General features: G+C 51.9%; 8 protein-coding genes across 8 annotated transcripts; 3 read left to right on the top strand and 5 right to left on the bottom strand.

Moving 5' to 3' along the window:
- Positions 1 to 682: 682 nt before the first annotated feature.
- Positions 683 to 2,861, bottom strand: DL89DRAFT_318851 (uncharacterized protein; the record flags this gene model as incomplete). Its single annotated transcript, XM_040891114.1, has 4 exons — positions 683 to 982; positions 1,027 to 1,475; positions 1,519 to 2,154; positions 2,240 to 2,861. 4 exons carry the CDS (start codon positions 2,859 to 2,861, stop codon positions 683 to 685), a joined length of 2,007 nt encoding a protein of 668 aa, XP_040742641.1.
- A 1,210-nt stretch (positions 2,862 to 4,071) lies between these two features.
- DL89DRAFT_318839 (uncharacterized protein) lies at positions 4,072 to 15,415 on the bottom strand (the record flags this gene model as incomplete). Its single annotated transcript, XM_040891113.1, has 7 exons — positions 4,072 to 4,091; positions 4,126 to 4,190; positions 4,354 to 4,637; positions 4,685 to 5,964; positions 6,080 to 7,069; positions 7,128 to 14,615; positions 14,704 to 15,415. 7 exons carry the CDS (start codon positions 15,413 to 15,415, stop codon positions 4,072 to 4,074), a joined length of 10,839 nt encoding a protein of 3,612 aa, XP_040742640.1.
- A 1,142-nt stretch (positions 15,416 to 16,557) lies between these two features.
- On the top strand, positions 16,558 to 18,114 carry DL89DRAFT_185215 (trypsin-like serine protease). Its single transcript, XM_040883946.1, has one exon. The coding sequence runs from the start codon at positions 16,921 to 16,923 to the stop codon at positions 17,818 to 17,820; it is 900 nt and encodes a 299-aa protein (XP_040742639.1). The 5' UTR covers positions 16,558 to 16,920; the 3' UTR covers positions 17,821 to 18,114.
- On the top strand, positions 17,910 to 19,797 carry DL89DRAFT_318832 (uncharacterized protein; the record flags this gene model as incomplete). Its single annotated transcript, XM_040891112.1, has 2 exons — positions 17,910 to 19,545; positions 19,579 to 19,797. Exons 1-2 carry the CDS (start codon positions 18,409 to 18,411, stop codon positions 19,795 to 19,797), a joined length of 1,356 nt encoding a protein of 451 aa, XP_040742638.1. The 5' UTR covers positions 17,910 to 18,408.
- Positions 19,602 to 21,527, top strand: DL89DRAFT_185223 (uncharacterized protein). Its single transcript, XM_040883947.1, has one exon. It carries the CDS (start codon positions 20,031 to 20,033, stop codon positions 21,420 to 21,422), a length of 1,392 nt encoding a protein of 463 aa, XP_040742637.1. The 5' UTR covers positions 19,602 to 20,030; the 3' UTR covers positions 21,423 to 21,527.
- A 7-nt stretch (positions 21,528 to 21,534) lies between these two features.
- On the bottom strand, positions 21,535 to 22,759 carry DL89DRAFT_268618 (ribose-phosphate pyrophosphokinase 3). Its single transcript, XM_040887979.1, has 2 exons — positions 22,660 to 22,759; positions 21,535 to 22,528 (listed from the first exon to the last, which is right to left on the bottom strand). Exons 1-2 carry the CDS (start codon positions 22,725 to 22,727, stop codon positions 21,634 to 21,636), a joined length of 963 nt encoding a protein of 320 aa, XP_040742636.1. The 5' UTR covers positions 22,728 to 22,759; the 3' UTR covers positions 21,535 to 21,633.
- A 497-nt stretch (positions 22,760 to 23,256) lies between these two features.
- Positions 23,257 to 24,603, bottom strand: DL89DRAFT_294036 (uncharacterized protein; the record flags this gene model as incomplete). Its single annotated transcript, XM_040890460.1, has 1 exon — positions 23,257 to 24,603. One exon carries the CDS (start codon positions 24,601 to 24,603, stop codon positions 23,257 to 23,259), a length of 1,347 nt encoding a protein of 448 aa, XP_040742635.1.
- A 744-nt stretch (positions 24,604 to 25,347) lies between these two features.
- DL89DRAFT_275313 (2-isopropylmalate synthase) lies at positions 25,348 to 27,120 on the bottom strand (the record flags this gene model as incomplete). The annotated part of the gene is made up of 2 exons (XM_040889291.1): positions 25,348 to 25,848; positions 25,918 to 27,120. 2 exons carry the CDS (start codon positions 27,118 to 27,120, stop codon positions 25,348 to 25,350), a joined length of 1,704 nt encoding a protein of 567 aa, XP_040742634.1.
- Positions 27,121 to 27,171: the final 51 nt, after the last annotated feature.

Genomic DNA, 27,171 nt, shown 5'->3' with positions numbered 1-27,171 from the left:
AAATGAACGACTTCAATTGGATCCAAAAGTTGCGAGGTCCATTGAAATGCCCGGGCGAGATCTGATCCAGATACTCGGTCCTCCATCCTCAAAATGAATTCCCCAAACAGCCTTCCATACGACACATCCAACCACCTGGACTTGTCTGCATTGTACATGAGCTCCACGAGTTGGCTGAGTACTTCCAGGTACGTCATCTCCTCCAGATCGACCACTCGACTGTCAGACTTCTTGCCAAACCATGGCCGCGTAAAGTCTTCGTTGAGCCGCTTTATGATATGGTCCTTGTTTGCTATGATTATCGGCATCTGGCTAGCTACCGGTTTTGAGAATATCATGTCGTTCAGCTCTCTGAGAGCCAGTGCAGCTCGAGTGGCCAGAAGATGGACATGTTCTCCAAAATCCGACATAATTGTTATCACTCCGCTAGCACTGCTAGTACATAATGCCCTCCGCTCACTTTATTCAGTGCCAGTGGCTGCTGCAATGAGCCCCTTTGCTTCCAAGGACGCCCCCACTCTCTTTTGCGGCCAAAACACATGACTCAAGCAATACCCCCGTCAACAGGCATGGGTGCATGTCAAACTGGACACTCCACTGGCCGGAGAGATATGGCAGAATGCCGTCGCCATCGCCAAATCCTGACCCAACAACCAGGATGGTATTTGGCAGAGATCTGATTTTACTGTAGGTTTCCAAAATTGGCTCGTGAACTCCTCACATGAATGGTGACCACTACCACGACGCCAGTCCACTGGATAATGACAGGGAAGTCTGGGTTTGCCCTGGCGATCGCAAGTGTCTGGAGAATTGTAGCGACTGACCTGGGCTTGAACGCAACATGGCGTATTCCCGCGTCACGCAACTCTGCGATTATGCCGTTAGCAACGTCAACCGAGGGAACACTGGCGCCAATACAGAGCCCTGTGATTGGCACTCCTTCCCGCCGCATACGCAGAATACTAGGATACTGGAATGTCCACTGCTTCTTGTTCATGTAGACTGTGTTGACGGCGAATCCACTACCTGGTTCAAGGAGGTTGACCAAATTCTCAACCCTTTTCTGAACCCCGCTTCAGTGTAGATTCCACTACCAGCAAGCTCGACATGGTACCCAGCATTGCTGATAGCTGCGACAAAGTGCTCGTTGGACATAGTCGGGATCATTCCTGCAACCATCACTGGTGGAAGTCCAAGAGTGAGTGACATGCGGGTGCGAATATGAAGCTGACCCTCATGCGCGGTTTGAACAAGGCGTGGACCGAACGCACTCTGCCAGTTTGGCGCTGAGAAGACATCGGAAATATTCTGCTTGAACAAATCAGCCTTGGATCCCATGCGTGACTGGGTGTCAGAAATAAGTGCACTGGTGCTGATAACAGTTTTTCCGTAGCCATCCAAGATGTCCCTAGTGTATTTCCCAAAAGCACTGAAACCTGCCAGGACTGAAGTCGACGATGTGTGTGGCATCGGTGCTGTTGACAGCTGCAGGCCAGTTGACATGATAGAGAAACACACTGCCAATCAAGTACTTAGTAAGGTCTACTTCATCACGAAGATCGTGACCATCCATACCAGCGTTTACTCGAATACGAAGAGTGTCAGCGTTGAGGACCCACCCCTTTGCGGTGACAACCTCATACACCTTCGGCACAACATCTGCCATTATAGCGCAGTGAGTTGGAAGCGTCATGTTGAGCGGAAGAACGATTGCAGCTGGTTTGCGTAGGGAAAATTGAACGCGCGACTGATCCTCTGTCGGCAGGGCAGTGTGCTTTCTAAGGTAGTTGGTAAAACCTGCGATAGAATTCGGTTTGCCAGAAACGACAATGTTCGAGCGACCGTTAATTAAGGCCAGGCTAACTTTCGAATCCTCGACCATGCAGTTTGCATTAAACGCAGCAACGAATGGCTCCAACATATCCTTGGTCAGACCACGAATAGAGATCATCGGCACGGACAAGTTGCCAGTGGGTAACGAACATTCTGATTTGTCCCCATATGAGGCATCTGGTGAAAAATTCAGTTGGCCAATAACTGCTATCGCAAGGGAAATACTGAGCATACGTTCAGTAACAGCATAGAATGATGCCTCGTCAGTCACAGAAGCAAAGGCAGCAGCCATGGTTAGACCCTGGCTGTGTCCGATTGCAACTACAGATGTAGAAATGAGCCGTTAGTAATGATGAAACTCAATAAATGACACCCGCTAGCGTCAATGATGAATGCCTGTTCTTACCATTAAAGCGTGAGACAAGGTCGCCAGGGCTCATATTGAGCGTCTTGTACAAGACAACCACATGCATAGCCTGAATTAGTCCTAGCATGGGGGAAATAACTGGTGCAGTCAGCAAATACCTGGCGCCAGGCACTGTATCGGGAGAAGCAAGCCAGCCAGCAATATCCAGGGGGCATGAATAGGCCTTTGCAAACATTGGGTCGGAAGATACGCGCTTGAGGAAGCCAGACATATGGGCAACAAAATCTGATAGTAGCGGGCCGTATACATCGAGAAGCCATGCTGCTTCGTCAAGATAGCTGTTGGCACCGCCAATGCTACCAAACATGGCAGCAAGCCTGGTGTTAGAGTCAGAAAAGATGGCAGGAGCAGGGACCTCGGGCACCAACTGACGCACCTCAAGGATGTTCCAGACCGAGTAATACCCTTTCAGGACAGTGCCCGCTTGCTCAGCAGATAGATTCAGCCGCTGGACAACCACATGGATGTTCTCATCGGCACAGAATCCTTGGTGGATGTGAAGGAACACGGCAACAGCCACATCGGGATTGGCGGGGGCTACAGTACTCCAAAAAGAGCGCGATAAGTTCAATTTCTGTAGAGACAGCAGGAGGGCTGCCATCCAGAAAAGACGTAGCGAGCCTCTTGGCAATAGAGAAATTGTCGCCAGGAATAGGAATATTTGTTGATACTCCGCCAGATGCGAGCGCAATCATGCGGAGAAAGAGATCCATTCTGCAGGAAATGCTGAAGTGTGTTCAGTAAGTGCTGGTTCTTGAGTGGTTGAAATGCGCAATATTTGCAATGCAAATGAGAAAATTGACCAACATCAACTACCAAATGAGCGCACATATAAATGGCTCGCAGTATTTGCAATTGCTGATTATAAATTTGCATGGTATCCGCCTGACAAAGTGCTTCGCTTGGAATTCTGGGTATGCAGCATTTTCCACATAGGCTGATGTTAATTCTCTGCATGCTATTGTGCCAAAAAGTCCCTTGCAGAACCGCTGCATCCAATATAGCGATGCTAGATATTCTTTCAGACACTACATAATGTGATGAGGCGTGCTAGGTATTGATTGAGTAATGCAGCTGTATAGTCATAAAGGCATTCTTATTCATCAATGCTAGTGGCAGAAAGGAGTTATTGTCATTCGGCTCTTTATAGAATTTCACCTTTTATACGGAGTGTATATCAACTGGATACATATTGCGTGTGGAAAACAATACTAGAGGAGAATATGTGCAACCTGAAGATGGTGGTTGGAATGCGCCACAGTATACCCATTGAATATAATCGGCAAGCGGCGTGTCTCAGTAGCACTTTCTAGTGCATGGGTGGCACATTTGGAATATATCAACGTTAGCAACATAGCTGTTCACTCAGCTATACACATAATATAGGACCAATGATGAATGCCTCTGTCTGGAAATGCCCATACATTTTTGTATTTGGCTAGTGTGGTTAAAATTCCCCTGATTCAGCACTGCCTCATGCAAACATACCGGGCCAGTAAATATGCCTTTTGTCTAGCATCGATAGCCATATGAAGTTAGCGCGATTTGCAAGGATCACGAAATTTAATAATTAACCTGAAGTTGCAGCTACCACCTATATGCTTTTCCTTTATGACATTCCAGATTCAAATTTTGTATCATGCACTGTATTGACAGATCACCGCTACTCATAAACCACATGGAATAAAGACTGTGCTTGGCAGCTGTCCAGGTAGGAGATATGTGGAACCAGAATCCCTCCTTTTAGCAGTGCTCATGTTGGCCCACAAATAGGTAATAAAATAAACGGTCCACGCCTAAATTACCTCAGCCTAGATGTCTAGGAGATTTACTAGGCAGTGTGTTCTCCAGTAGCAAAATCATACCTGTACCGATAAACCAACCTTTAACGCTCACGAAAATGTATCGCAAAAGCGAGAAGAAATCCCCACTGCAAGGTGCCAGTGAGGGGCATTTAAGCAAGCACCAAATGCGCATACGGAGCTCTTAGCTAGGCCGCTCACCGCCCTAGATAAAGCTACGTAGTTCACAGTAATCGGACCTTGAGATTCTAACAGCCTTAAAAGCGATACTCCTTAGACACCGGGTCATACCTTGCCCGAGCGGTCGGATCCATATAGATATCCACCTCTTGGTCTGGTGTGAATGGCGGAGCGCTCTTGATTTGTGCAAACATATGGTTTCCGATAAGCACATCTTGCCAATAGCGGTTAGATTTCTGCTCGCGCTCCTTAACCTTGCAACGATACTTGTCTAGCACATCCTTGGATAAAACTGCGTGTACAAAATCTGGGTTCAGCACTAGTATTTCGGCACCAACCTGGCCGAATCCAAATGATGTCACAAGCGCAGCATCGATCCTGGGGTCTGAATCGACCTGCATGGGAATAAAATGCAATCGTATTTCTCAAGCTCAGGGTCGACATTATCCAAGTTGCGGTTGCCTGGAATGACGCCTGTTTGCATGCTCTGCAGCACACCATTTAGCATCCATGCGGCAGCTGGTCCTTTAGAATGCCCAGTCAAGTACTTTTGGCACACAGCTGGCACGGCATATCCAGGTGTGCGGCCCAGTTTCTTGAGCTGTTGGTTAATGACATGTGGCTCGTTCTTATCACTGGCTTTTGTAGAAGTTGCATGGAAGGACACGACACCAATATCATCCACTGTCAACCCCCACATGGCTAATGACCCGCGCAATGGTGAAATTGTCCTGTCATTTTTCCAGAACTCGTTACTCCATGCATCATGCGCATCCCTAATAAGCTGCTGGGATTTGCTCTCGATGAATGATTTCCTGGAGCGAGCAAACTCGTCCGCATTATAGGCAACTGAAGCATCAGTGCCCATCAGCTTCTCAATTTCCATTTCCAGCCCCTCATACTGCTCGTCGACCCATTCCTGGATGGCGTTGAGTCTTTTCGTAAGCTGACAGCGCCGATATGCAAAGTCCAATAATGGTGATGGAATACTAGTCGCATCTTCACGCACTGTGGTCAATAGTCCCTGTCCGGGTGCAGGTACAGTACGTCCCTCCTTATCTGTGGCGGTAGCAGTCATTGCTAGCACTCCATAAATTGGCGCCCCACACTCAATGGCCGCACTTGCAGACATTAGTGTCAAGATCCCTGCACCGGCAGATTCAACGAATCCATTGCGAGTTGCCGCACAAGGACGAGACATTTCTTTAAATGTGCGCCCGTTTGCAAGCTCGACTGTAGCATCTACTGTGGCGTTTATGGATGCAAACCCGAGTGCATTCTCACGAGTGTAGGTATCAGACGCCCCAGCAACCACCATTTTAGCCTTTCCGAGCTGAATCGCTTCTACTGCAGCATCTAATGAAAGTGCAGCTGTAGCACACGCACCAACTGCAGGTTTAATCGGTCCTGCCGAAGACAACAGAAGCATGTTTACCCATGCAGCGACCGTGTTTATAAGTGTCTCCTGCAACACATCCGTTTTTACATCTTTGTCCAGAGTATAGTTTGCATGCATGTCCTTCATTGAATCTAACCCCCCTAAACCAGACCCAATCGTGTTTCCAATGTCTGCCAGATGGAAGTACTGGTAGATTTCATACGGATCAGTCATTCCTGAGCGTAGGAGTGCCTCGATGGTGGCAACAATGCTATAGATTGAGAGCGGATCGATGAGTTTGACCAAATCATCAGGGATCCCGTATCGCTTCGGATCCCAACCGGCTGGAAGCTGTCCAGCAGCAATCCGGCTAAACTTCATTGCCTTTGGGACAGATATCACAGAGCCCTCAAGGAATCTGACTGACCAGGTGCCCTCGTTATTCCTCCAAGTATCGACCTTTGTCGCCGTTCAATAGCTTGAAGCTTTCTGCTTCCTCAGCAGTTGCTTCAAAGGGCTCCATGTCATGGGTGACCTGGATCTCGCGCAAAACGGGCAATATCTCCGAGCTAATCCCATGTGTATTCTCTGGCTCAAGCAGGCGTATTCCAGTATGCTGGAGAATAAAGGATTCATACTTTGCCTTGATATCACGGTCGCGCACTGGCTCACCCGTTTTTGTGTCTACCCAACCGATGTGTATGCCGCTACCATTTGGTAAAGGTCCACCATGGTGTCTGATCAACCCCATGATCCAAGCAAGCTCAACACACCCTTCAAGAGAAAACTCGCCATATGCCTCCATTTCCCAGCGTGTGGACGCATGGCCGTAGGGCCCAATTTCACCATATCCGGTTACTACAACAACCTTGTCAAGATTTACCATTCCTTCCAGGTGGTGCAGTCTCTCCAGCTGCTCGTATGCCTTGACTACCGGCAACTTCATACCGCTATTGGCTTTGAAGTCGGAATTGTGCACAGTCCACAATTTTCTTGTCTGCTCACCCAACAGAATATTGTTTTCATGGGCATGGTCGGCAAATAAGGCTCTCCATTTGACAGACTGGTCAACCAGCACTTCACGCATAGCCGAAACTTTGTCCATGCAGTGGGATATTGCCTGGAACCCACCAGCAAGGTCCGCCCAGAGTGGTGCTTCCACCGCAAGACGACGAAGTTTGTAGTGGAGCAGACATAAAATGTTAAAGGCCATCTCGTTGACCGAGAATGTCCGCATTCCAAGCCGCTCCACTTCACTGGCAATGACATCATTCGAGTCCATGATGCCTGTACCACGCGTCCACCCGATGACTGCCCCAATGATGGAGATGTATTCTGACCATGTTTCCGATCTCCACCTGTTTAGCAATGTCTCCAAACTAGCCTTGCTTTCACCATAGAAGCCATCTCCGCCGAATAGCCCGTGATTAGGCGAAAGCGGAAGAACCACTACACTTGGCGACAACTCTAGTCCGAGACTGGCTTTAGCAGCAGCAACTGCCCCAACCTAGGCGTATGACATTAGTCATCATGATTCGCAGTGCAAGCTCGGAATGTGACTTCAACGATGTAACATCGCTGCCGATATTAGAGGTGGAGGCGAACGGCAAGACAAAATCAAGGTCCCAATGTAATCCGCCCTCGCCAAATATGTGCTGGATTAGACTGTCAATATCGGAAACTGACCCTTGATTGAAAGGAAATACATGCAGCTCGGACCCACGCGATCCATACTGGCGATACATGTCCTCAAAGTACTCTGTTGTCCTGTAACTATAACTAGATGTAGTTGCGGCAACCCTGGCACCTCCAGAGAGAAGACCCTTAAGTATCTCGCTGCCAATGGATCCTCGACCGCATCCCGTCAGCAGAACAGTTTTACCCTCAAACGACATGCCATTCGAGCAGGTGTCGTTCATAGCATCAAAGTAGACAGCAGTGTGTTCACGACTATACGACCATGACTGACCTTGCTCCTGCGTACGCATATGTAGGAGCGGCTTGCCATCGACTAGTGTGTTTTCCATACTTGCCGAATACAGACTGAACGTGGATTCACCGGGTCTGGCAACCTCAGAATAGAGTATTTCTCCAACAGCGTGCCCTCTAAAGTTTGCTGATACAATGCTATCATGGAAAACTTCGACACTTGGCCCTGTGATAGCACCTACCCCCTTGAACTGAGGTTTAGACGCTAAAGCTGGTTTACAGCTATTGATCACCTCCACGAGTTCTGTAATGAATGGAAGCGTCTGATAGTCGGCTTGCCTTTTCAGCATAGCAAGCAGCCCTTCAGCAAATCTTAAAAGTGCAGGGCTTGACCGATTCTTGAGCATGTGTAGCTTTTCAGAGTCGATGAAGCGATTTCCCCGAAGAAGACCATTCCATAGTTCAAACAAATCCTGCCGTGCCCAGTTCCAATACGAGTTGTAGTGCCGACCCTTTTTAGCATCGAAGATGGAGCTAATCCCTTGCAGATATGCATCTCCCTGTTCTCCACTAATTTTGTCAATCTCTGCTTGCAGTTTAGCAATCTCGCCTTGGGCTTGAGCGAGCTCTCTCTTGTCCTTGTGGAGATCAACACCAGCACTATGCGCAAGGACTGCCATTTGGCGCAAGAGCTGCTGCTTTTGGAGATGCTGTGCCTTGTCAAGCTCCGCGCTACTAAGTGCTGAAGCTGTAGAGCGAACAGGTTCAGATGTATCTGCCGAGTATACAATGCCCTCGTGCTTCGCATATAACTCCGCAATCGTGTGTATCCACTCGTTCACCTCGTAGGCAGTACCCAATCTGCTGGGCGGCGCTAAAGTCAGTGCAAGGAGAAGAACTGCATTCTGCCGCTGGACACCAAGACCGTATCTGCTCTCTAGATGTGCGTTGAGCATAGATTGGGAGTAACTACCAGGCATCTTTGTTGCAAACAAGCGGGCTAGGTGGGCATTTAGCTGCTTCCCAGGAGTGCCACTGAATAGTCCAATTTTGTCTGCGAGGTCAGTGAGGTTCATCTCCTCCGCCTTGTTGGGCACTGCACTCCCAAATTCCTTTTGCAGCTCATTGACTATCTCGTTTTGCAACGTTGATTGACCTCTGGCCAACTCCTTGATGGTCTTGGTCGGGAGGATATCTCTGGCCGACTTCTTCATCTTCAGGGCTATAAGGACCTGCAGTACGCCAAGTGTTTGGAGAGGAATGTCTGGGACACTTTTAGCTGGAGCCTTGGGCAGGCTTGTTGGTGGCCAGCGAGGAACTGGTTCTTCGACTCGATCCACTTGCTGTGGGGCCAGCTTTTCTGCATTGTCTACTGGAGTAGTGCCGATGTTTGTTTCCTCAGAGCTGGGTTCGTAAGCAAAACAAATATCGCCTTCATCCTGGAGAATATGGAGTACCGATGGTTTAGTACCAATACTTGCTAGCAACTCCAGTGTCTTGTTTGCCATGCCAGTCAATGTTGGCGTTGGACTGATCTCAATGAATCGACTAATGGCACCCATGTCAAGTATGAGACTCTGTGTTTCTATCCAACGAACAGGGGAGGCGAACTGGTATGCAAGAAGCTCAACAAGGAGAGTCGGTGCGAGCCGTGCAATCTCTGGATCAGACAATTCGCAACCATCTCCCCAGTTTGCTAGTTCCTCTGCCAGCACAGGCGATTTTGTCACCTCATGGACCAGCTCAAAGTAGTCCCTTGTAACCTCAAATGGCTTGGCAGTGACATTCGGAATGTAGATATTTTGAAGCTTCGAATAATCTACACTGCGCTCCGTCAACTTCTGTCTAAGGTATCTACGGAATGGCGCAACCGCAGGAAGCAACTGAGTGGAATGGGAAGGAACATCGACACCCTCTAACGGAATTGATGCTCTGCCACGTGCAGGACGCGTGTCACGATCAGGATGGGCAATAACACCACGAATGATGTTTTCAACATCGCACTTGCCGACATCTGAGGTAACATCGATCCTGCACGCGTGAATGGTATCAAGAACTTCACGCAGCGCGCTGAGCATGGAATGATGGCCAGTGACTACATACTGATGGCCAGCAACATTGTAGTTGATGAGCTCAAGTAGAGCGCCACCTTGCACTCCGATACTCTCGACAACAAATGCCAGTGAATCCTGATCGAAGCTCTTCCCAACACGGCTTGGATTGATGGCAGCCATTCCATATTGCGAGCGGCTCTGCTGGTCCCGCCCAACAGATGTATGAAGAAGCATCCCTCGGTAAAAGGTAATATCGATGATGTCCTCAAGAGTAAAGATGTCGCTCAGCGCTGCCAGCGCACAGAATTCGCCTAGCGAGTGACCAGCGAACATTGCCCGTTCTTGGAGCAATGATTTTGATTTCAAGTGCGCAATGCTAGCCATGGCAAAAACAGCTAGCGCTGGCTGAGTGAACTGCGCTGCATGCAGCAGCCCCGATGCTGACAGGTGTGTGTAGTCATCTGCTTCACCACTAGCTTGCGGGAACAACTCTACCATGCTGGCCTCGCCATTATCGTCGATGGCTTCAGTAGCCAGTAACTGGTATGTCTGTTGAACCTTCAATCCTTTCTTGCCACAGAACTTCACTACCAGTCTCTTGGGATTGTTGCGCACGATGTCTAACAATGACACGCCATATGTGCTGCACATGTGCTTGTCCGCACGGTCCCAGACATCATGTGCAGCATCAGACTGCGCATACAGATCCATGCCCATTCCAACTTGCTGTGAGCCTAAACCGGCAAAGGTATATACTGTCCTTGGCTGATCAACTTCAGCAATGCACGTGAGAACCACATTTCCATGCTGGTTGCACGTCTCGCCCTTCACTAGCATTCGACCATTTTTCATGCCAACATGGAAAAGCTTGGTCTGCAGCTGATCTCCAGGCTGAACCATATCCACAAATTCAGTCGAATAGGCACGGATACGCTCTGGCTGGCTGTTGGCAGCATACCTCTCAATAAATGCCCTAGTCGATGCTGAGGTCCACATCCCGTGAATAATTGGTGATGGGAGGCCGGCATGGTCGGCAATGTATGCATTTGTGTGGATTGGGTTGAAGTCACCTGCTGCCGCTGCATATTCCAGTGCGGAGTTTGGAGCCTTTGAAACAAGTCGCCCATCAATATCAGCCGGGATAATTGGGACACCTTCATGATCGAACAGCCTTTCGTGGTCAACAACGTGGCCAACTCGCTCCAAGAACCCAACCACAGGGTTACCAGTGGATTCTAGCCACTCAAACTGAATGCTAGCAACATCTAAGCTGATGCTCTGGCTGTTGCGTCTCACCAGTCTGACAGAACCAGTGGATTTCATGGATGAGTATACAGTGTCGGTCAGGTAACGATATTTAGAGTTGATCACAAACTCAAGAGCATTGCCTGGCGCAATGTCGGTAGTTTGTTCCTCGTGGAATATGATCCATTCTTTTGAGCGAAGGATGTCGACATCCAGCTGCGATTTAATCTCAAGCCGATATACCGGCTCGGCGACATGCTTGAATGCAATGGCGTTGTCTACCACAATGTCGCGGAATATGAATGTCGAGTATGTTTTGGCGAATACCTCACCATCCTTGTAGAAAACGCTTTGCACCTGCAGCTGCTTGCCAGCAACTGTGTTAAACAGCTCTCCGATGCAAATATCGTAGTCCACCACATCACCAACCTTCAAGAGGTCAAAGTTGTCGGCTAGCTCCATCTGGTTTGACCTGTGGACCAGATTTAAGAACCCTGGGCTAGCCAAAGGCAACGAGAACAAGTTGAACATCCCTTCTGTGCTAATGACAAACAGCAGATCTGTCGGTGCATATGTTGGACGAGCAGAGTGTGGTTTATAAAGCGAAAGCCTGTTCCCAACCGACCTGCAATACTTTGCTACGAGCTCGTCTGTGATGACAAAGCCACGCCAGCGAACAGGGTGGGCAGAGCTAGGCAGGCTACCCACCTCCTGACCGAGGACATTATCTTGATGGCATTCGGTGCTGTGCTTGGCCCCATGGAGCGGAATGAGGCAAAATTGGCTGTCGCGGCCTTTATTTGCGTCGTGTATCATGGCTGATGGCATATCCGGACGATACCTGTAGTTCAGCTCCCAGGGGTAGATTTTGTCCAGGGTGGCATGATTGACGCACACCGTAATGACACTGCTTTCGTCTATGCGCAATTCGACCTCGGGATATGCAAGACCAGGCTGGGAAATTGTTAGCCGTGATGCAGCCCCAGATTCGACAAACAGTGTGACGACCTGGCCAGGACGTGGACGAACTATTCTGGGCACATGGTTGTCAGCATATTTCAGCCCCTGAACTATGGTAGCGGATGTTAGCAATGCGTGAAGCCAATCTTCCCGTGTCCCAACGAGTTCAGTAACCCACGAATCGAGGTCAGGTAACTCAGCATCCCTGGTTGGTAGGTAATAAACACTCCTGTCATCCAAGACTTTGCGAGGAACCGTGCATGGCGAAACACTCCGCTGCAGTGATGGGCTAATGTACTCCACGACAGGGACCCTCGACTTGTCACCACCATAGTACCAATCAAGGAAGGCTGATGTCTGGCCATCGTAGATCCCATCGAGGATGTCTTTGACTGGCTCATCGACCTTAGTAGAATAGCGCGCAGACAACGGGCCATGCAGGATGAACGTGCGCTGTATATCCTGGTCAACCAGCGCGTCGGCATCCTCACACTGTCGGAAGGTGTCCTTCAGCAGCCACACCGCAAAGTCCTCATCAAAGAGAGGAATAAATGGAACGGGTTTCATACCTCTCCGCCTGCAGCTGTGCAAGAAGTACTGGACATCTTCAGAAGAAATAACGGTGGTGGCAATGGCAGGATACTTCGTGGCAAAATGGTTGACCAGCTCATTTGGATCACCGACCTCATCCAAAAACTGGACCTCGTAACAGACCGACGCCTTAGTAAACCGGTTCTCAGCATGCCGAAGAAAGGTGGAAAACAGGTCGAGATACGATGGGTCAATCCAGCGCTGCTGGTGCTTGACGTAAAGAAGCCCAGCAAGCCGGCTAGCCACCTCCATGTATGTCATCTCTTCGAGGTCACAGGTACTCCCATCAGCCTTCTGGCCAAACCAGGGACGAACATGATCCGAATTCAGGCGCTGGATAATGTAGTCCTTTCTGGCGTTGAGCAGTTTTGGCTGCTCCTCACGAGGCTTGGAAAGAACGGTTTCATGTAGCTCCTTGATAAAGATGGCACCCCGTGTTGCAATAACATGCATAAGCTCGCCGTACTCTGAGAATGTGGTGACAACCCCTCCATGCGCACCGGAATAGGTCTTCTCCCATTCGCTGTTGGCAAGGCCTGAAGCCCGGGCGATCAATTCCTTTGCAGCCGTCGACGTCTTTGCCTCCTTGGAAATCATAACACGCGAAGCTACCAAGAAACCGTCAACAGGCATTGGCGCACAGCCATATTTGAGACTCCAGTTGCCAGTGAGATACGGAAGCGTGCCTTCAGCGTCGCCAAATCCCGAACCCAGAACCAGAACGACGTTATTCAGGGCACGAATCTTTGCATACGTGTCCAGAATTGGCTCATGGAAGTCCTCGCACGAATGATGCCCACCACCACGGCCACCAGTCCACTGCAGAATGACTGGGAAGTCAGAATTTGCCCGTGCAATCTGGAGGACTTGGCGGATGGCTGCTGCAGTGCCAGGCTTGAAAGCGACATGCCGAATCCCCACGTTGCGGAAGCTGCCAATGATTTCACTGGTCACCTCCAGCGACGGCACACCTGCGCCGATGCACACACCAGCAATTGGATACCCCTCACTGCGCAGACGAAGTATCTCAGCATACTGGAAGTTCCATAGGCGCTGGTTGAAGTATATGCAGTTCAGCGTGATACCCTGGCCAGGCGCTGTCTCCAGTACCAAATTGTCAACCATGCGCCCCAGCATCTGCTTGCTGTAGATGCCTGCTCCGCCCAGCTCGGCATGATAACCGGCGTTCTTGACAGCCGCAACAAAATGCTCGTTGGCAGTGGTCGGCATCATGCCTGCAACCATGAGCGGTGGCTGCCCGAGAATACGGTGCATCGGCGTGTCCAGGTGCAGCCGGCCATCGTGCTTGGTGCGCACAAGTCGTGGGGCAAACTGCTTCTGCCAGTTGGGTGCCTGGATGACTTCAGCGATATTCTGCTTGAATAGCTCGGCCTTGGCTCCAAGCGGCGAACTGCCTGCTGTTAGTGCGCTGGTCGAGATTACCGAGATGCCCCGGCCCGCAAGAATTGAGTGAGCAAAAGTGCCAAAAGCGCTGAATCCATCAGGACTAAAGTCGACGATATGAGTTGACATAGGGGTCCCAATGGCTGCAGGAAAGTCGACAGTGTGTTCGCAGATGCTTCTCACCAAGTAGCTAGTAAGATCAGGCTCATGGCGCAAATCGTGGCCGTCGTTGGTGGCACGAGTCTCAGTCCTCAGGTCGGCAGCGTCAAACACCCAGCCCTTCTCCGCAGCATACGAAAGCTGGTGGCCGATGGCGGGTAGAAGGATGTCACAGTGGTACGGCTGGCTAATGCTCAGAAAGGTCATCCTGGCAATAGGCTTGCGCTGCGAGTACGGGATATGCGACTGATCATCGCTGTGTTGTGCGCATTTACTGCGCAGCCACTGGACAAACACCGCAACTGAACGCGCACTACCAGAAACAACTATCCGGTTGTTGGTGTTTACAAGCGACAGATAGACGGGCCCAACAGTGCCTGTGCTGCGTTCATTAAACTCGGTAATGAATCTGCTGAGCTGGTCCTTGGCTATGCCACGAATTGACACCATCGGTGATGGCGGACCTTCGTTGGAAATAGACTCATCAGTGAGCGCTAGATCAACCTCGACATCAGGGCACTCCAGATCAGGAATGGCACCACAGAGGAAAAGAATGCCAAGAGCCTTCTCCGAGAGTGCGTAGAATGATTCCTCATCCGACACTGATGCAAAAAGGGTAGCAGGGACGGTTCCCTGGCTGTGCCCGACCACGACTACAGATGGAACGAAAACCGCTAATGTTAGAAAACATGCCAACGGCACTGCAATGAAACTGACTTGCCAGCTACTGTCGACTCTTACCTTTGAAGTGCCTGGTCAGGTCGCCGGGGTTAATGCCCAATGTCTTGTACAAGATCATTACGTGCATGAGCTGGAGCAGCCCAGCGAGCGGAAGTTCCACCGATGCTCTAGTTAGGTAGCCATGCGATGGCTGCAACTCAGCATAGGTGCACCACTTGAGCACATCAAAGCCGTGCTCGTAGAGAATAGAGACGCGAGAGTCGTGCGCTTCGTTATCAAGAAACGCTGACATCTTGGTGAGATAGTCGGTGACCAGAGGGCGAAAGACATCGAGGAGCCGGCGTGCCTCGTCGACATTGGTGCCGCTTCCACTCTGGCCGCCAATCAGTGCCATCAGGTTGACATCTGGATCCGAAAATAGAGCAGGCAGCGTCGAGGGGATACAGAGGCTACCGTGGGGCTCAGTAAGTGACCACACGGAGTAATAGCCCTTGAGCACATTGCGTGCCTGCTCCTCATCAAGGCCGAGGTCGCCGATGACAGAGTAAACGCTGCGGTCTTGGAGAAAATTCTTTGCAAAGAATTCAAATGTCGCAAGAGCCGTGGCAGCATTGCGCGTGCTGCAGTAATGCACGAACAGAGCAACGAGCTCAATCTCACTGGTAATGGCCAAGAGTTCGTCGGCAAAGCTGTTGGCTAACTTGGTTGCATGAAGAATAGCTTCAGCACCAAGAGACACTTCGATGGAATGGTTTGAATGCTTGAGTAGCATGGTTGCAAATGGGATGTTACTTTGGCAAATAAGGTACTGATATTCTCTGTGAAGCAGTTTATTGACTAAATGGTATTTGTGATATCGTAGTGGCTGCTGGCAAGATACGAATGGGCATGCAATACTTTATATATAGTCGATTCTCCTGGAGTGCTGGTCTTGCCGTCGTCGTTTCGCAAAATGCCACCTGCCTTGCGAGGCGCTACTTGACTGTCTGTGATACACTGCGGAAATATTTCCCACTGCTTTTCAGATAACGACATTTGCACTGAGTGCTGTATGGCTCCACAATCATTCGTTCCCAACACTCTCATGCCTTGACAATGTACACACTATTTGAACGGCACGCACAATAGGACTCGCCGGTGGGTGAAGGAGCCTAGTGGAAACTTGCGATTAAAGTTGCAGATTGGCTTCCAACAGCAGCCCCTCTGTTTAGGCATCCCTCAAGTGCCATTGCTGCGCCAGGTCTCTACCAAATAAGCTCAGCATGTGGTATCGCAATCAACATATGAAATGATATTTATCTCTGCCCAGTATCTTCAAATCCGCACTCTCAGAAGCTGTCTCAAGCACGCCTGCACTGTTTTCAAGAGGCTTGGCATTGCGCTATGTCTTAGCCTCTGGTGGCTGGCTTGTGCCTGCGAGTGAGAATTGTAAAGACAATAAGACAATCACCCAGCCTTCAGAAAGAATGGTTTGCGAGCCCGGCACATTATTTTATAGCAGGCGGGAAATAGTATGTAATGCATGCAGGTCCAAGAAGACATATCACTTGCTCTACCATTGCATTCAGCAAAGCTGAACAACCACGCGATATCGTCTTTGGCAGAGATATAACCGCTGAGAATAACCGAAGCTGAAGGTGACAAGAATAGGCTATATAGCTTGCACCGACACGAGACATCTCTCGCCTGCGCTACTACAAAGGAGTAGTGCTCAGATGAGCAGACACATGGAATGTGCCCATTAATGAGAATGGACTTGTAGACAAGTGCATGCAGATACCCATGAAGCAAATAGTGTTCTGCCCTACAATGCACCCTTCTGGCTCCGTGTTGAGGCTGGGAAACGGTGCTGGAACCCCCAATCCCCGAATCCCCGAAATCCCCGAAATCCCCGAAATCCCCGAAATCCCCGAATCCCCGAATCCCTGTCATGATTGAACCTTTCTTGACAGCATATGGCTTGTGAGCACGTCTGTGAACACAATTCCCGTATCCATTTTCAGCTGAACCACTGGTATTGCCAAGGAGTGTCTTGCACCTATCGTGTCCCTCTGCCTGCTTCTGCTGCTGGGTTGCGCATTGGCAGAGCCACTACATGCATGCGATGTGCCTCCTCCAAGCTAGGCTGCATGGAAGCATGTGTGTGCCTTGCACCACCTGTTCCTTAGCCACCACTGCGCTAACATGCACTTGGGGCATTTGTGTGTGTAATTTAAATTGAACTGGTCTACTACCCACTAACCTTCTACTCACCTACCTCGCGCTATTGTTTTAGATATGTTTGCTCATATATCAATGTTTCTCGTGTTCTTCTGGCCATCGCTATGCTCGCCGGTAATCCGCGTAACCAATGGTACGGCTGTTGACCAAGGCCAGGCGCCATTCTTTGTTCGCATTATTGCGCTCTCATCAGAGAGATCGGCAGAGCTGTGCGGTGGAACAATAATCGACCAAACCACTGTCATCACTGCCGCGCACTGCGTAATGCCGCCTCGTGACCCAATCCTTCACCAGGCAAGTGCCATTGAGATATATTACGGGAATGTCAACACCAAGCAGCAGAGCCTAACACATGCAACTGCTGTGTATGTGCATCCTGACTACAACACATTCACACTGGAAAACGACATTGCAGTTCTGAAGACCAAACCGTTTGAATATGCTGCAGATGCGGTGCAGCCGGCACCAATATACAACGGCAATGTCTGGCCGCTATATCAGATGGAAATATATGGCTGGGGTCTCAGAGTCACTGGCGGGTCAGCGCAAGACCTCGCACCATCTCTGTTGACAAACAAGGTGTATATATCGTTTCCTTCTGACTGTAGAGCCATTGACGCAAGATACTCGAGCGCCAATGGACCGACAATTTGCGCCAACAACAACTACAACAAGGGCGTTGATGTATGTTCTGGCGACTCAGGGCAGGGCACTGTTATACGTAGGCATGGCACAGCGTACATTGCTGGGCTGGTGAGCTATGGCACTGATGCAAACGGCAGGCTAACATGTGGTGAGCCGGGCAGCTTTGGCATATACACACACATATGGAGATATGTGAGCTGGATCACAACGATTGCTAACACAACATACACAGCAGGGCCACTGCCCAGCGTATTGGTAGCACCTCCAGCCGCTCCAACACCAACCAGATGCATTCTAGGCTACTGCCTCTAAGGTGAATATACGTCAGCGCACTTGGTGAATGGAATCCAAATGCACACAGCTAAACAAGCCATGCATTTGCCTTGTTGTGACCACTCCCCATGTCTATGCCCATCTACAACATGGCAGGGATGGGTAGCATTCCCTGGGCGCCGCTGTCGTCTCTACACCAGACCCTTCAAACACTCTCTCTATATCATGGTTCGCACTGGAGCTGACCGACCACCGAGCAAACTACAGAAGCTCAGACACAAGATACTGCGCATTTCGCGCAGCATCGGGTACGAACTGGCAGACTTGCATGTAGGACAGGTCGATTTGTACCACAGCCAGCTCATGCTTGCTGGAGCCATGCCTGCCTTTGCCCTGTTTCCACACAGCTCGCCGCGACAAAACCGGCCGCTGCGCCACTGGAACTCGGCCGACGGTGTTATGGCTGACCACAAGCGGGCCGATCCTGATGGCATAGCCGATGCAGTAACTCTGTGCGGCGAGCAGCCAGCACCTGCCAGACAATAAAACACACGGCTAACGCGGATTGGCTCAGACCAGGCTCTTTTCTCTTTCCAGCTTTAAAATCATTTACCCTCTCCATTCGCAATGGTCGACGCTGGACTGCTTCTCGCCTACTCGGTCATTGGGACCATGGCTGTGGCGCCAATTTACTTTGGCTCGTTTGACTCGCTGGACCGCCTGAAGAGCAGCTACAAGAAGAAGGCGCGGCCGCAATTCGCAGAGTTCTCCGACTCCGAGGACGAGGACGACAGCGAGACCGAGTCGGTCTCAGCCGAGGACGCGTACATGTTCCCGGTCTACGGGTCAGCGGCGCTGTTCTCAATGTACCTAGTGTTCAAGTATCTGAACAAGGACTGGGTCAACGTCCTGCTGTCAGGCTACTTTGCCATCATAGGCGTTGCCGCGCTCTCGCAGGTCAGCGTCAAGGTCGTCAAGAGCGTCGCCAAGGTCAAGCTGCCGCTGTACCACGTCCACATCGTGCACAAGTCAAAGTCGATCTTTAGCTTCCGCTTCAGCAACCTGCACATTGCAATGCTGGGCACGTCGGCGGTGGTCACTGGCTTCTACCTCTGGTCAAAGAACTGGATTGTGTCGAACCTGTTTGGCCTCGCGTTCTCGTTCTCGGCCATCGGCCTCATTCGCCTGGACTCGTTCAAGAGCGGCATGATCATGCTCGGCGGCCTGTTCGCCTACGACATCTTCTGGGTATTCGGCACCGAAGTCATGGTTTCGGTGGCCAAGAACTTTGACGCGCCAATCAAGGTCGTATTCCCCAAGGAGCTGCTTCCGGTAGATGGCGCTCTAAAGTTCACCATGCTGGGTCTGGGCGACATCGTCGTGCCCGGCATTTTTGTTGCGCTGTGCCTGCGCTTCGACCGCCACCGCTACCTGGCCAGACTCGGCTACGCCAAGGACAAGCACCTGCCTGATGCGCTGGGCGGTCGCCACCACGGCTTCCTGTTCCCGGCGCCCTACTTCACGTCCTGCATGATCGCCTATGTCGCTGGACTCGCCACCACCATCACTGTCATGCACACGTTCAAGGCAGCCCAGCCCGCGCTGCTGTATCTGTCGCCCGCGTGCACGCTCTCGGTGATCATCACTGCCATGATCCGCGGCGAGCTGGGTGCCGTGTTTGCGTATTCTGAGGACACAAAATCAGAGAACGAAAAGGAGAGCGCTGATGACAAGGAGGATGTCAGCGAGCAGAAGGCGTTGGGCGTCCCCAGTGTTGCCGATGCTCCGCTCCGCAAGAACCTGCACTCTCGGCTCGACAGCCCCACACCCGGCAGCGGCATGACCCCCACAAGCGCTGGAGAAATGGCCGACGACGAGCAGGAAGGGATCCGGGCGCGCAAGGTGCTGGACGAGAAGGTCGACCCCATTTCGGACATGTCTGACAACGAATCGGAAGCCGTGTCCAAGAAAAAGAAGAAGGGCAAGGGCAAAGGCAAGGGCAAGGGTCGCAAGTAGCTATGTAACATCCAGCAGAATGTGGGCCATGCGGGCCCGTTATTTTCAATTGCAATAAATCTGTACCCTCTTCCCATCCGCCTGCCGAGCTGTTTGGTCAGGGTTAGGTAAGGTAGGCAGGAGTTACGAGATGCTAGCGCCGAGATGGCCAAGGGCAAGCTGATATAACACGAGCCGAACAAGGCTCATGTTTGTCGTCATTGCTGATATCCAATTTTCCTACTGTTTTTAGCATGTTGACGTGGCAGCAAGAGCTAGACTCCAGCGTTTTAACCAGCACGTCTGTAGACAGCCTGTGCGGGATCAGGCTGCGTCCGCCTGGCTCGTTCTCGTTCGAGCTGCACGATGTGAGCTCGGTTGCGCTTGGGCTCTACTGCATGAGCCGGTCGGCCGTGCCCCACCCTACACAATCGCTATATCAGCTCCCTGAGGCATCACGGTCCACCGAATGCTTGGCTACCATTGCCGAGGAAGTAGAAGACGAAGAGTCCGACGCCACTGATGACACTGAGGACCGCTACAAATCGCTCAACGCGTGCTTTCTCCAGACATTCAAGGACGCTACAGACTACGCACATGTCGAATGTGACGAGCAAGAGGATGAGCAGGTGGACGAAGCCGACGAGACCGACGATGCAGCCACATCAACAGCAGATGACAGTGACAGCTGCTATGATGACGGAAACAGCCAGAAGGCCGCGGACGCCAAGATAACCGAACGGTCCAGGAGTGAGATGCACACCATGGACATCTGCTGCGACATTTTGCGCAACCGCATGGACTACGTCGGCGAGAAGGCCGACTGCAGGTACTGGCCACTGGTCCAGCGCCTGATTTCGCATGCAGAAGACACATGTACCCCGACGCGACGTTCGCTGGCATCAATACTGCCAAAGTTCTTCTACAGCAAGTCGTCTGACAGCCCGGCCGACATCGCCACGTTCTGGGTCAAGCGGCTGGCCACGCAGCAGGACTACCCGCCAGCGCTGTACACGATCGGATGCTGGTACGCCGACGGCTGGCTACGTATCAAGCCGAATGTGAAGCTGGCAACCCAGTACCTATGCCGGGCAGCGACCCTCGAGCACCCACCAGCAACGCTCAAGCTAGCCTCAGTGTTTGAGAGCCAGGACGAGATAATCAAGTCGCGGCTCTTTTACATGCGCGCTGCGCAGCTGCTGGATCCAGTGGCCATGATCCGCCTGGCCGTGGCCTACCTGCAGGGCGAGCTTGGCGTGGTTCCAAACAGCCGCATGGCGATAAAGTACCTGAAGGAGGCCACAGACCACGCAACCGAGGACTGCCCCTACGGAGCCTACCTGCTGGCCCGCGTACATCTCGGAGAGTCCCTGAGCAATCTGCCCCTGGACAGATATGTGCCCTACTGTCCGCATTCGGCACGGAAGCTATTGCGCAAGGCTGCCAGCCTTGGCTGTGGGCCAGCCATGCGGCGTCTGTCTGGGCTGTACGGGACCGGCGAGCACGAGACCAAGGTCGATTACTCCAAGGCACTGGAGCTGTTCAGCGATGCCAGACAGAAACCGGTTCCGCAATGCTGCTGCAACGCCACTCTTTGTGCGATCCAGCGTGCGGCTGACGATCTGGAGAGGGGTTTGTATAGATGAAGAATTTTTTGTTTTGTTTTTCTGTGATTCGACAAAAATGGATCATGTCCATTTCTGGACACCTACAACACGACATATAATCTGAGCCGAATAGTTGGTATACCAAAGACGATTGGTTGTTGCAGCTAGCGCTTATATGTGAACGACACCAATAATAAAAGGGCAATTTAACGAGAGGGAATTGTAAATAGAGGCACAGCTCACCAACAGTTTAGATAGCGGCGTGCTGGAAGAGATATGAGACGCTCTCGCCGTTGTGTGTGCGTCTGATGGCCTCGGCCAGGACAGCACTGACGTCGATTGTGTCGAGCTTCGGGCACAGCTTCTTCTTCTCGGCGTGCGGGATGGTGTTGGTGACGACAACACGGGTCAGGACGCTCTCGTTGATGACCTTGAGCGCCTTTCCAGAGAGAACGCCGTGAATGACAATAGCATAGACGGCTGCGGCACCGTTCTCCATCAGGGTCTTTGCAGCCAGGCCAAGGGTGCCGCAGGTATCAGCCATGTCGTCGACCAAGATAGCGACCTTATCCTTCACGTCGCCAACGAGCACCATGCGGGAGACCTCATTCGCCTTCTTACGCTCCTTGTGGATCAGCGCAAAGTCCAGATCCAGGTGATCGGCAATGGAAGTCGCACGCTTCGCACCTCCAGCATCAGGCGACACAATGATCGCATTCTTCCAGTCTGGGATGTTCTCGCGGATGTAGCGCAGCACCGACGGCTCTCCGTACAAGTTATCGACGGGGCAGTCGAAGAATCCCTGGATCTGGCTCGCGTGCAGGTCCATCGTGATAACATGGTCGGCGCCCGCAACCGACAGCATGTTGGCCACCAGTTTAGCTGAGATTGGAGCACGCGACTTGTCCTTCTTATCCTGGCGCGCATACGGGAAGCACGGCAGCACAGCAGTGATCCGGCGCGCAGACGCAGTCTTGCATGCGTTGATCATGATAAGCAGCTCCATCAGGTGGTCGTTAATCTCGCCACAACCCGACTGGATAATAAACACATCCTCGTCACGCACTGACTCGCCGATCGTGACGGCTGTCTCCTGGTTCGAGTACTTTGAGACTGTGACGTTGGCAAGATCGGTGCCCAGACGCCTATAGATCAGTTTGCGTATTAGTACACGTGGCCTAGGTATCAAACCCCCTTGGCGTCCCGGAATACTGGGGAGACAGCTAGGCACGGTTGTGGTTGGCTGATCGAGTCCTACGACAAAGGCACAACATACTTTGCAATAAGCTTCGCCAGAGCAGGGTGCGAATTGCCGGCCAGAATGCGAATCGAGTTGCTGGACATATTTAACGCTAGTAGAGGAATAAAGAGTAAAAGTCTAAAGGGATCGTGATAAGAAAGGGGATAAAAATTTTCAGCGTGGGCTAGAGCCGACAAGGTATCCAGTTTTTTTTTCTTCCTTGCTTGGTGGCATGACTGGTGAAAAATTTTGGGGGCAATCTCTCGGCCAAAGCTGGCGGTCACTGCGATTTGGGGGTGAGGCTGGCTCATCTTGTGATTTGATTGGGAATCCATGAGCCAGGACGATTGCCTCTTGACACGGTGCCAATAAGGATATAATGACGGCTCAACTTGGGGCTGGTCTGTGCTGTATTGGTTCTGTGCATGCGGACTGGGGCGATCGCATGTGGACAGCGAAAAGATACTGGCATGAGAGCGCCTCTGCACTGGCGCTGTTTTGTTTAATGGCGGAATAGAGACATTATCAAGCAATCCTTAGCGGTGCTGTCTACGGCTGGCATGTAAGTGGCCAGGTCGAGTTCACTCACCAACTCGACAGTAGCTGTATAGTTATCTACATTTTTACAGTACACTAAATTAAACGGCGACCAGCCTGTAGGTATTCAAGACTCGCATTATCGCTATCCTGGCCCCACATGTACACAAATCCTGGGGTTCGGTCGGTCAGCCGATATGCAGAGGGCGGTGGCGAGATGTTCGGGTACACTGGAGAGGGCGACATCGGCCGCACAGGGAGAAATACTTGATCCTTTGCAGCGCTTGCATGTCGCAAATGCTCTTTGCGTCGTATAGTCTTGCGTGGGTCCGTCTTTCTCAGATCAAATAGAGCATTTGGTGGGAGACTAGAATCTACCAGCGTGGCTGCCGTAGCAGGCTTTGTAGGCTCGGCAGTTGTGTAGTTGCCGACTTCAGGACTGCTGATATTGTGTGAGGACCACGCGATCGGGCTGTCAGGACGGCTCTCGTGCTCAAACTTACTCTGTCCAGCTCTGTATGAGCCGATTTGAGACAGCTTCTCAGAATACAGTATGCTGCTGTTACTGATCACATAGGACCCAACATCGTACTTTTGCTGCAGCCCGTCTTCTGACAACTTGTTCGTCCAGTAATGCAAGTACTGCTTCTGTCTGAGCATGCAGTTAACCAGGGGAACTCCAGCAAGCCGCCACCACACAAGATTCACGGCAATATGGTCAAGACTGGTGGTAACGAGCCGCAGCTTTCGGTCAAACAGATACGCCGGTCGCACGTACTTGAGTACGGTGGTAAACGTCAAGACAGCAAATACGACTGCACAGCTGAATCCCATCTCGCGGCTCTCGTTGAACGAGCTCTTGATATTGCGGATCTTCCAGTTTACAGCAGCAACGTATAGCCAGGTGATCCACAAGAAGATGAATAGTGAGGCTTTGTAGGCATGTGTGTACACACAGACATCAAGTATATCCATGTACTTTATCGTAATGCTTGGTGCCAGCACCTGCGAAACGATACCGTACGATACGAGCCATATGCTGTAAATGATAAAAGGAATATACATGCCCAGCCCCTTGAATGGCCGATTCTGCTTGAACACGCGGAACAGGCTGTACGCCCGTAAGGCAACCAGGGAGCTGACAGTGCACACACCAAGGATAATGCGCAGCCACACACCAAACAGCTTGCAGTTGGTCAATGGGGTTCCGTGCAGATGAACGAGCCCATTCACTTGAATGTCCCCAACAAACCAGAGGATACTGGAAAAGTACGCTGCAACTAGGATTCCGGGGCTCTTCGATTTGAGTGACGGGTAGTTGCGGTTCCGGATGAGATACAACACGGCCAACAAATCCAGCGCATATATGGCCGAGAACACACATATAACTGCCAGGTCGTGTTTGCCGATCGGGTCCAGGTGGTATCCGATCTGAGCAGCCATGCTGGCCCAGCTCTGGTCGGATGGTGTGAGTGAAAAAGACATGTAGGCGGTCCAGTATTTAATACAAATAGGATTAGTGGGGGCCTAAAGAGACACCCATTCCTGCTGTAGGGTGTGGTCCGTGATGCCTTTATGTTCACTCACGAGTGATATATGACGCGGGGTCTTTTTGCTGGCCCATCTGCTCTTCTGGCAAGGAAAGGGCGGGTGCTTTCTTCACCACATGCCACTGCATAAGACAGCGCAGGAATGTGATTGACCGGGGTTTGCTAGGTCCGGTGACCCTGCGCCATGCATACGGCATCGTTCAGCACTACCAGGACATGGGCCAGCATAGCCCACAAGAAAATAAAACGGGTCAATGGACAGGACATGCAGACGCTTGTGAAAACGCAAGATCGTGATAGGCAAAGGTGCCGATGCTGCATGCAAGATATGCGCGCACTCGTGAATGGAGAGTGTACCTTACTACTCTTGCCACATACCTATTTCAATGACCAGCGCTGCCTAAGATGGCGAGGCATTGGCCAGATATACGAGGAGATCAGCGTCCCTTGACAGAGACAAGCACCCCCTCTACGATCACCCGGGGCTACCGGCACGTCCACAAACCCGGTAAATGACTACCCCGCACATGCGCTTTGGGTCTGTTCTTGCCACAGACCATTGAGGTTGTCTGCCTGGCCAGCAAGCAGCATGCGAATCCGAACCAACGCATAATGTGGAGCTATATTTATTGTCTTGTTAGATCTCGACCGAACGATCCTTGTGGCTAGCACGAGTGTCCTCGGCGTTGTGCGAGACAAGGCGGTTGACAGCGGAGATGTATGCCTTGGCCGAGGAGGTGATAATGTCCACGTTGGTGGCAAGGCCAGTGAACTTGGGAACCGAACCATACGAGGTCAGGGTGCCCTTGGCTGGGGCTTCGCTCTGCTCGCGAAGGGCCTTGGCACTGGCAATTCGAACAGCAACCTTGCCCAGAGTATCCTGGCCCTCACTGGTGGCCGAGACGTTGAAGTTGAGCAGGTCGATGTCAAGGCCAGTGATGCGCTGGATGGCCGAGAACACAGCTTCAATCGGACCGTTCTGGGCCAGCGATGCATCGGTGAAGTCCTCGTTGCGCTCAGAATCGTGGAGAGTGACGGTGGCAGTGGGCACGATGCCAATGCCAGTGAACACCTGCATTGCCCGCAGCGTGTAGCGCTGGTTAGAGGTTTCATGGGCCTCATTGGCGTCGGGTGGCAGCTCAGTCGAGGTTTCAGTGGGGGCGGGCGGCTCGGACGGGCGGCCCGATGCCAGCGACTCGGAACGGACCTCGGCAACGATTGCGTGCATATCGCCGTCAGTGACACCCGACTTTTTCTGGTCAGCCAGCTTCTTGAAGCCAGTAAAGGCAGCCTGGAACTGCGCATCTGACAGGGCAGCGCCGCCGTAGCCCAGCTCCTCGAGCTTAGTCTTGAAAGCATGGCGGCCCGAGTGCTTGCCCAGGGCAAGGTTACCGGTGGTGACGCCAACATCCTCAGGGCGGATGATCTCGTACGTGGTCTTGTTCTTCAGAACACCATCCTGGTGGATACCGCTCTCGTGCAGGAAGGCATTGCGGCCGACAATGGCCTTGTTGGCCTGAACAGCCATCCCGCTGAGGTCCGACACCATGCGCGACGTCGGGAAGAACAGGCGGTTGTTGACCGTATGGTACACCGGATACGTGTCTGGATGCGTGTGGATATTCATTACCACCTCCTCCAGTGCCGTGTTTCCAGCGCGCTCGCCGATGCCGTTAATAGTCACCTCGACCTGCCGGGCGCCGTTGGAGATGCCGGCAAGGGTGTTGGCTGTGGCCAGTCCAAGATCGTTGTGGCAGTGGGTGGACCAAATAGCCCTCTCAGCGCCATCTGTGTTCTCGCGCAAGTACTTGATCAGGGCGCCGTACTCGCTGGGCGTGTTGTACCCGACAGTATCGGGGATGTTGAGGGTGGTGGCACCAGCATTGATAGCAACGGCCAAGGCCTCGCAGAGGAAATCGCGGTCCGAGCGACCGGCATCCTCGGGCGAAAACTCGATATCCTCGCACAGCGATTTGGCGAACGCGACCATCTCGGCAATCTGCGCTTTGCACTGTTCGCGCGAGATCTTGAGCTTGTGCTCAAGGTGGATATCAGAGGTCGCTAGAAACAGGTGGATGCGGTGACGCGGCGCGTCCTTGATCGCGTCGTATGCAGTTTGGATATCCTTGGGCACCGACCGGGCCAGACCGCAGATGGTCATGGGCTGGTTGACCTTGCCCGGGCCCTCGCGGCCCTCCATCAGGGGCCCGACCTCGCGTGCGATGCGCTGCACGGCATTGAAATCTCCTGGAGAGGCAACCGGGAAGCCGGCCTCCAGCACATCGACACCGAGCCGTGAGAACTGCCGAGCGATTTCAATCTTCTCCTCCGTGTTGAGAGTGACGCCCGGTGACTGCTCGCCGTCGCGCAGGGTGGTATCAAAGATAATGAGCTTGTCCTTTCCGGCCATTTTTGCTATTTGCTTGTGTGGGTACCTTTCCTGGTAGAGAGAGAAAAATTT

This window comes from Linderina pennispora, assembly GCF_002104995.1.
Source record: "Linderina pennispora strain ATCC 12442 chromosome Unknown DL89scaffold_9, whole genome shotgun sequence".
NCBI lineage: Eukaryota > Fungi > Kickxellomycota > Kickxellomycetes > Kickxellales > Kickxellaceae > Linderina > Linderina pennispora.
This window is presented reverse-complemented; position numbering and strand designations above follow the sequence as displayed.